Source organism: Chenopodium album, chromosome 26 (genome assembly GCF_948465745.1).
Source record: "Chenopodium album chromosome 26, dcCheAlbu1.1, whole genome shotgun sequence".
In the NCBI taxonomy this organism is placed as follows: domain Eukaryota; kingdom Viridiplantae; phylum Streptophyta; class Magnoliopsida; order Caryophyllales; family Amaranthaceae; genus Chenopodium; species Chenopodium album.
This window is the reverse complement of record NC_137859.1, coordinates 16,341,427-16,350,112: the sequence shown is the minus strand read 5'-3', so window position 1 is coordinate 16,350,112 and position 8,686 is coordinate 16,341,427. Positions and strand designations below refer to the sequence as shown.

At 36.0% G+C, this 8,686-nt stretch overlaps 2 protein-coding genes across 2 annotated transcripts; one reads left to right on the top strand and one right to left on the bottom strand.

Annotated features, from left to right (window-relative positions):
- Nucleotides 1-1,466: 1,466 nt before the first annotated feature.
- LOC145618348 (uncharacterized) lies at nt 1,467-3,293 on the top strand. Its single transcript, XM_081673124.1, has 5 exons — nt 1,467-1,771; nt 1,919-2,041; nt 2,215-2,454; nt 2,569-2,733; nt 2,851-3,293. Exons 1-5 carry the CDS (start codon nt 1,643-1,645, stop codon nt 3,178-3,180), a joined length of 987 nt encoding a protein of 328 aa, XP_081529250.1. The 5' UTR covers nt 1,467-1,642; the 3' UTR covers nt 3,181-3,293.
- A 172-nt stretch (nt 3,294-3,465) lies between these two features.
- On the bottom strand, nt 3,466-6,979 carry LOC145618349 (uncharacterized). Its single transcript, XM_081673125.1, has 5 exons — nt 6,851-6,979; nt 4,556-4,828; nt 4,392-4,475; nt 4,228-4,299; nt 3,466-3,653 (listed from the first exon to the last, which is right to left on the bottom strand). Exons 1-5 carry the CDS (start codon nt 6,875-6,877, stop codon nt 3,471-3,473), a joined length of 639 nt encoding a protein of 212 aa, XP_081529251.1. The 5' UTR covers nt 6,878-6,979; the 3' UTR covers nt 3,466-3,470.
- Between the last annotated feature and the right edge of the window lie 1,707 nt (nt 6,980-8,686).

The following is an 8,686-nucleotide window of genomic DNA, read 5'->3' as shown; positions in this document are numbered from 1 at the left end:
CATATGCGCAGGAGCTGCTAGTGCATACGCGCAACCCCACTCTAGCGCAAATGCGCACCTCTCCTTATCTCGTCAGTAGCTTCTCACGTTTCCCTATAAATAGACCATGTTTCTGGATTTCAAAAATAAGTTTTCGGTACGTCAAAAAAAATAAGTTTTGAGTACGTCAAAAAGTTTTCAATACGTCTTTTCCTCTGTTTTTTCACTCGACTTTCCTATTCCTCCCAAGCTCCCACAAATATTCTCTCACAAAAATTCAGACAAATCTTAGCGTTTTGCAAGTCGAATCCAAGGAAAAGATCGTTCATATTGTGCATGCGAGCACAATGGCATATTTAGTAGTGGGCTTGAAAGCTAGAGTAGTGATTGTGGTGTTTAATTACTTAGATAACTTCATTCACCTTCCCGAGATAGCTTAAGTATTTAGTAGTGATTGTGGTGCTTAGCTTCTCCCTGCGGTTCGACCCTTTACTTACCTTATACTTGTGTTTGGTTCGTTTAGGTTATATAAATATTAATTGATTTAGGGTTAGACACTTGACGACGTGTTTATTCCATATGTCAGTGCAAGGTTTCTCATGGCAGAGTTGTTGAATCATTTGACTTTCTTGGTTTGGTTCCCAGACTCTTAGGAGGTAATTATGCTTTTCCAACCCTAGGAGTGGAGTCGTGGCACGGGTTTTGTTCACGGCAACAGTGTGCTTTTAGCTTTCGAGTGTTTCGTGTCTAAAGAACTTCCTCCGCGATTTTGCTTAAGTGCCTATGCAAGTTTCGGTTCCCTTCATTAATTAGTATCATCTTACACTCTCTGTCCATCTCGATGGGTTTGGTTTAGTTGGCAACTCTTGGTCCAAGACAGGGTTTTGGTAAGAATCCTTTGGGTGTCCAGGCACCGTGGTATTTGGTATGTTGCAAGGCTCCTCTAGTTCATTTCTACACTTCGGGTTTCCTGTTCTGGTAAATGGCATACTCCGTTTGTGGGTTTGTTTGGGTGTATTAGCTCAGTCATAGTATATAAGGTTTTTTTTTTATGATTGTGTGCTTAGCTAGGTGTGTTTGGTTGTTTCATTTCATTTTGTAGCTCTCTTAGGTTGTAATTTGTTCTTTATTTATGAAATTCTCATTGTCAAAAAAAGAAAAAAAGTAAACACTTTTTATAATATTTTTCCTTTTCCAAAACCTAATTTATAACATGTTAAAAAAAAAAATTACAGCTCATTTAAGTAACATGTCCCACAACATGACAACGGACAACCTCAATCTACGAAGTCAACAATAAGCACAGTTTAATCAAGTCTTCCAAAAAAAAAAAAAAAAAAAAAAAAAAAAGGAAAAAAGCAGTTTAATCAATGCCGTTGGATTCAGATAGATCCACCCCCCAAACTCTTTGAACGTTAGTAACACAAGCGCCAACTATTTAAACACCAAAATAACTAAAGCCCAAGTCCCCAACATTGAACATTTCCCTTTATTTCTCCAACCAAATACTAGCCGTTACAACCTTCATTTTCTCTCTTTTAGAACCCTCCCATTCATCATCATCAGCAACTCATCTGAAGAATATACACACCATCTCTCTCTCCTCTTCTCGATCTCAAACTCGACTCGACTCGAACTCGTATTTTTAGGAATTGCTTTTGTCATGGCTACTTCTGCATCTCCTTTGATTAGCCCCTCATCAGATAAGCGTTATTGGAGTGCTTTACATGAAAGGGTTGAAACCCTTCTTGAGAATCGCAAATCTGTTCGATCCTGTTCGATTTCCTTATTGGTAATCTATAATCTTAATCTAATTTTAATTTTCTTCTTCGTTTATCAAAAATTTGGGGAAAAAAAATAAATAATAAATCCTGAACTTTTGGGTTTTTTTTTTTTTTTTTTTTAATTTTTTCTAATTTGTTATGGCGTTTTGGAACAGAATGATGGAGAATTGAATTCTACTAAGAAATCGAAGGCGGACTCGATGCTTTTGATCAGGGGTTTCGATTCAATTGCCTCTTCACTCTCTCAGCTCACTGGCAATATTGAGAAAGCTCTTCAGGTAATTAATTAAATTCAGTCCGTGATTAGTTATTTATCGAATTCATAGTTCAAAATACACTATCAACGATTCAACGTCACAATTAATTCCAGAAGTTTGGACAATTCAAAGTATACGTATTTCTGATTTGATGTATGAATTGTCTAAACTCTTACTATTGCTTCTTTTGTTAGGGAGCCAGAGAACTAGAAAAAACTTCAACTGTAACAGAGATGGTTAACAGCAGCAGTAGCAGCGACGCGGCTGAAACAGAAGAAGATAAGAATCAGGAAAATTCAGAGAAAAAAGGAGTGAAGAGAAAGCTTGATGCAGAAGATTGTTCCAACGGCGAAGGAGAGAATGAAGCAGCAACTCCTGAGAACAAAAAGAAACAGAAGCACCAAACAGAACTCAGCCTTAAGAATGTTAAAAATGTAACACAGTTTTACAGTATTTCTTTTTTAGCAAATTTTTTTTAAAGTCTAGTTGTTTTAGTTTATCAAGCTGATTTTCGCGTCTGATGCATTTCGTGTCTGATGTTCTTTCAGCTCTCAGTTGCTATGGCAGCGAAGTCATCCTCACTAGCTAGGGAGCTAAAATCAGTGAAATCTGATATGTTTTTTCTGCAAGAGAGGTGTGCTCTATTGGAGGAGGAAAACCAGAGGCTTCGAGACGGGTTTGGAAAAGAAGACAGAGCTGATGACGATGATTTGGTAATGAATTCCGAGGATTTTACTTATTATCTATAATAATTGCTGTCGGATTTTTAGTTTCTGTGAAAACTTTCAGGAGTTGAATTTGTTAATTTGCTTTTGTGTGTGTGATAACAGGTGAGGCTTCAATTAGAGGCACTACTTGCTGAAAAATCGAGACTAGCAACTGAGAACGCGAATCTAACAAGGGAAAATCAGTGCCTTCGACAACTTGTCGAGTATCATCAGTTTGCCTCCGAAGATTTGTCTGCATCATATGAACAAGTGATTCAAGGGCTTAGCTTAGATTTCTCTTCCCCAACAGCCAACGACGAGGACAATCTCGAAGATCTCCAAACTCCTAGGACATCAACAGAGGTTTTTGAGTTTCCGTCCTGCCTTGATGATAGCTTTGCAGGAGAGCAAGTAACGCTAAAAGACCAACTCCACTGTCACATGTATGCTTAACCTTAGATGTACCACCACTTGATTTTCTTTGTAATATCTCTAAGACTATGCCATGTACTTGGAGTTCTTGTACTTTTATTATAAATGATGAAAAAAAGAAATTAATCCGCCTTTGTTAATAATATGAGCTGCATTTGAAGTATTTAACATGTCTATAGCCTAATAATTATTATAGTCATTACATATAGAGCATAAACAGTCTTTACAAGGAATTGCCGGGTAATTAGTAGAGCTACACAAAAAATTTTACCCAGGTGAGCTGAACAGAACATGTTATCGCAGTCCAACTTTCAGAGATCTTCAGTGAGACCGTTGTTACGCACATCATTCTTCTTCTTACAGGTCCTTTCTCCGGATATTTCATTATTATCAGAAGCGCCCAGGTTCACTCGAGCAGCAAGATTCTCGTTGACTCTAGATAAGCTTCCAATTATAGCCATAACTTCTGAATACACATTGCTTTGCTTCTCATGCTGCAGTTACTAATTTTATTTAGAATATATACATTAATAATCAACGAGACACAAGAGCTGAAGCAAAAAATGTAATAAAGTAGATCAAACCACTATGAACAAGGTTCCAAACTTCAATTTTTCAAAGTCCTATTAAATTACTCTATATTCAATTTTTAGCATTAAAGCTAATATGTGCCCCTTTCGAAAATCAAAAACTTCAAAATTGTCAATCTGATGTCTACCCCATATGAGGTAATGCCTTTGTGCGTAAAATTTATGACTTGAGAAGACAAGGATCATATGGACATTCTTATTTATAGCAACTGTACATTATAACTAGGTTCTTCGGTTAAGTAAATCTGATCCTTGTAAGAGTCATTGGGACGTAGAGGTATTGTCAAAGTCAGCATAGAATGTCAGCATGTAATGTTACCATACCAAGCACTGAACCAGTATACTTCAGTATGTAAAATCTAGCTTTTACTAATAAAGCAAGAGCATTATTCATACATTTCATAGAATTAATGACAAATTATACTGACTACAATTGCAAAGATTATTGAACAAAATTAAAGCAAAAATTAGCACATACCAGATGGATCTTTCCATTGGCAAGCTCCAAGGCATTACTCAACTGCTTATTCTCCTCCATTAGAGCCTCAATCTGAGAATTTAATGCAGAATGGAAAGATATATTCAGTCAAGACTCGAGAGATAGGTAGGGCATTTTATGTCCAACTACATGCTTGTATGTACCTTTTTTTGGGAGGATATGTACATGGCTTTGTACTTAACATCTGCGGCCCCAGCATCATCCTTTTTAGAAGACCTTCTAGTTTCCTATCAAGGATTGAAAATAGCTTCAATCAATAAGAACAAAACCAATAAGCAATGGATCGAGAAAAAGTTGTGATAATTACATCAGATGCTTCCTCGGTGAATTTGTTGTCTTCATGTCGCATTGGCTTATCATTGTTCGGACTTTCACTGATGATTATCTCTTCAATAATAGGTTCTATTGCTAGGTTACCACTTGTGCTCTGGATCCGCGGAGATCTTCTAATAATGGCAGTACGAGCTTTCAATCTTTTCTTATCAATACGTGAGGTGTTAGATGGATGAGTGCCTTCAGCGGTAATTGTGTGCACTTCAGGGAGAGATTTTGGTGCTGATGTTGGTTGAAAGTTTTCAGGCTGCCAGCATTATGTTAAAGAAAAAACCAATCAAAAAGTTAAAGGCATCATTTAAAAGCAATAGGACAATGAAGGACTTGATTGATCTTGACAGCTAAATATGATAAATTATTATGAAGCGCGGAACAGAAAAAGGAGATAAATTAACTTTTTCATTAGAAACAAAAATATGATATCATGCAAAAGGGAATGCTATATTCACAACTCACAACAAAGGTTCCAAACCTAATACTAGCCCTGCAGAAGCCAAAATATTTCAGGTAAGCTAAACTACACTTGGAAGGGATTCGCAAGATAATGATGGCGCAAAGCTACCCAAGATGCATTCATTGTTAGCAGACCAGTAGACCACATAGATGTGGGATGAATCAGTCTCACTGCCTCCATAATTAGATTGAAGTATAATAAATTTGATCAAATTTGCTTCTAGTTTTTGGACTCCACAAAGTAGCGACAGCATAGGTATCTTAACAATTCTCCCTCCATCCCGATTCCCAGTTTAATCTTCATGTTGGCTTTGTCACGATCTCATTGCACATCTTCATGCATTCATATATATGTAGCGTTTAAAAATTTTGAAAAATGATTGTTTTTAATATCTAATATGATGTATCAAAATAAATCCAACAAAGGCCCACGCAATAATGTTTATTCATATGCATTCGTGATCATCTAGGTCAAAGTCTTGGGTATATGACCAAAACATTCCTTGCAAGTTGTAAGACAATTATAAATGGAACAGCCACGGAGGAAGTATGCATATATACCAGTGGTTTATCAGGTATGGCTTCTAAGTTAAAAAGTCTCTGATAGATGAGTCCCGCCTATAATAAGTATTCAAATGATTAGCTAAACAATTCAAACCTCAAATAACAATGTTCCACAAGGCGAGGTACAAAATGAGTCATATGTGAAATTGGGTGAATCAATTAATGTAACATGAATTAGAAAGGAAGAATTAAGGAGAAGGGTAAACTATGAGCTGGGGAAAAAATCCTTGCAAGTAAAAGTTTAGCTAAATTTGAAACTATTGAAAGAATAAAAGGAGCACAAAGGAAAATCAAATTTATTTTTTTAATTCAAGGGTACTAATCAACGTTTAAGAGCTAAGGAAAGTTATGAAACAATACCTCACATTGTGAAGGAAAGTTATGGCATCTTAGTCAAATTCCTTCAAAACCATCAAATCAATTGTATTCTTAATAATCAGGGATGGATGGGTTAATTTTATACTTATGGTCTAATTGAAGTAATGCATTATTATTCACACGAGTGTAAGTTCAACCCCGAAAACTTTAAAGTTTCAAATGACATCGGGGTATTGATGCCAGGCTACTAAGGCCCCATTCTTCAGAGCAAATGCTGAAATCTGCTCTACTCTAATCTGCTCTGTTGTGCTCTGCCGTGCTCTGCTTAAAAATAGTACTTAAAAATAGCTGCTTCAATCTGCTCTGCTCTGCTCTGCTCTACCCTGCTTCAATCTGCTCTGCTTTGCCTAGAAGCTCAAAAGAACAAGGCCTAAGTTGTTCAAAGTCTAAAAAGTTTAAAAGTGTATCAGAACCCCCGATCAAATCTCATTTATATTATTTGCCCTTAGCGATTTTCTCTACACCAAAAAAAAAATTGATGCTGGGTTGTTGAATCCCTCATTTTTAATACCAATATGACAATTCGGACAATCAATACCAGGTAGAATTTAACCGTAACACTAACCTATAGATTAGAATAATTTCCTTACAATAGTACATATTACTGTAGCCTTTTCATGTAATTTAGATATTTCAATTTAATTTCATTTGCACATCATACAACTAAAAGTTCAAAACCCTTCTCAAATACCCAATTCACTACAGAAATTTGCACAGTAAAAAATTTATAAAAAAAAAATAAAAAAAATAAAAAAAAAACTAGAAAAAGGTAAAATAAGTGAATCCTGAAGCCACTTCAAAAACAAGGCAACAATGAAAAAATAAATAAATAAATAAAAAGCAGAAGAGAGGAAAGGAAGTGTAAAGAACAGACCTTTGATGCTCGGGGTTTCCGACCCATTTTCGTTCAAAATTGGAGAGTGAATTTTGCAGGAAAGGTCAAAGCTTTTTGAAAAATGAAGAAAGAATGAGGGTTTTTGGGTTTCTGTTACTCCAAGTGAACCAGTAACGGAGAAACAGAAAAAAGAGTAATAATGACAAGTCAAATCGTTCTCACAACTTGAGTCCACGTTGCTCATTTAGAATGAAGGGAATTGGCGCCTTAACATCATATTTCCTCCGTTTTTTAAGTTAACTAACGCGCGGAAAGTTAACTTGCGAGATGCATGCGCATAGCTAGTCATATCTAGAAACTTTTTTGCCTAGTTTTAAAGTCATAAAAGTTGTTGGCAAAATTAATGACAAAAAATATGTAAACAACTATGTTTATAGGTATAAATATCTAAGACAAGTAACATGAATGCAAGAGCAATTAAGTACTCTCTCTGTTTTTTTATGTGCATCAGTTTGACCGACACATTTGCCGAGACGTTACTTTGACCAATAATATATTTAGTTGTGCAATAGTAAAAATTGTAACAAAATTATATTATGAAACTAGACATTATGACAAATCTAATGATATATTATACATTAACATTTATTTATTCTTTAGAGGTGAAAAAATTAGGTCAACCATGGTATGTGAATAGTGCAATTGTCAAAGTGATGCATATGAAAAAACGGAGGGAGTAATAATTAAATATATTTTAGAGGGTATAATTGTCCAAACACTATTCATTAAAAAACTTGTATAATGAGGGTATATATGTAAATACACATTTTAAAGGGTATAATTGACATTACACTATTCATAAGAGTAATGTTGTACTTTTTATAAGGTAGGGATACGTTTGACTTTTACCCTATTCACACATTACATTTTAACTTTCATGATTTATAGATACGAAAAAATTAGACATGATTAAGTTGAGCCCAGCCCATTAGCCTAGCCCGACTCGGCCTGACTCTAGGTAGGTTTTGGGTAGTTTTCCGGTCCTAAATTGGGTCGTAAAAATTAATAATTTTGGTCGGGCTTGGAAAATCAATTTTATGCATTTTTAGTTAATGTTTTTGGCCTGGTCTAAAAAGCCCACATGGCTCGGGTAGTTTGGGCGGGTTTTGGTGTAAGAGTTTATAGGTACTAATTGCGAAATAAACATGAATCACATTCATACAGTACTTAATCCCAAGATCTAATGCATAACACATAAAGAACATATAATTGTACCTTTGAAGCGTGATTCAACGTGCGATCGAGCAAGAATAATGGGAGATAAAGAACCTCAAGCATGATTCCTCTACTTGGTCCACGGGCATGGATTAAGACCTCCACTAATGCTAGTTAGTTGCAATTGAACCCTTCAATTGACCTTCTACGGAGAAGAGCGAGCAACGAACCAACCACGAACCACCACACGCGCCACCAAGGTGGGCGACCGTACGGATGAGGGGAGCAGAGAGAAAGCCATGAGTTAGAGAGAGGAATTAGGGTATTGGTATTGGTTGCCTTGATGTCAAAATACACTATGTGTGAATTATGACTTCTTTCATGCAACCCTAGGCATGGATCTTATTTATAGATCGCATCTCTAAATAAGAGCCCATGTAAAAAGCCCAAAACCTAATTTCAATCTAACTATGCTAGCCCAATCCATTTCATGATTAGTTAATTGCTCATGAGGCCTATTAATGAGCATCTTACTTGCTTAACCCAATACCCTTGTATGTGACCTCATAGGATCCATTCTAGCGGGCTTTGGACAATTGGACTAATCCAAAGATCATCGCTCATAGTCTAGCAACAGATGATGACGACCCAAGAGAACGA

Coding starts and splice junctions, on each gene's coding strand:
- LOC145618348 (XM_081673124.1), top strand. CDS start 1,643: ATGGCTACTTCTGCATCTCCTTTGATTAGCCCCTCATCAGATAAGCGT. Junction 2,042..2,214: donor ATATTGAGAAAGCTCTTCAG/GTAATTAATTAA, acceptor TTCTTTTGTTAG/GGAGCCAGAGAACTAGAAAA. Junction 2,734..2,850: donor GAGCTGATGACGATGATTTG/GTAATGAATTCC, acceptor GTGTGATAACAG/GTGAGGCTTCAATTAGAGGC.
- LOC145618349 (XM_081673125.1), bottom strand. CDS start 6,877: ATGGGTCGGAAACCCCGAGCATCAAAG. Junction 4,829..6,850: donor GGAAACCCCGAGCATCAAAG/GTCTGTTCTTTA, acceptor TAATGCTGGCAG/CCTGAAAACTTTCAACCAAC. Junction 4,300..4,391: donor ACATATCCTCCCAAAAAAAG/GTACATACAAGC, acceptor TTAAATTCTCAG/ATTGAGGCTCTAATGGAGGA.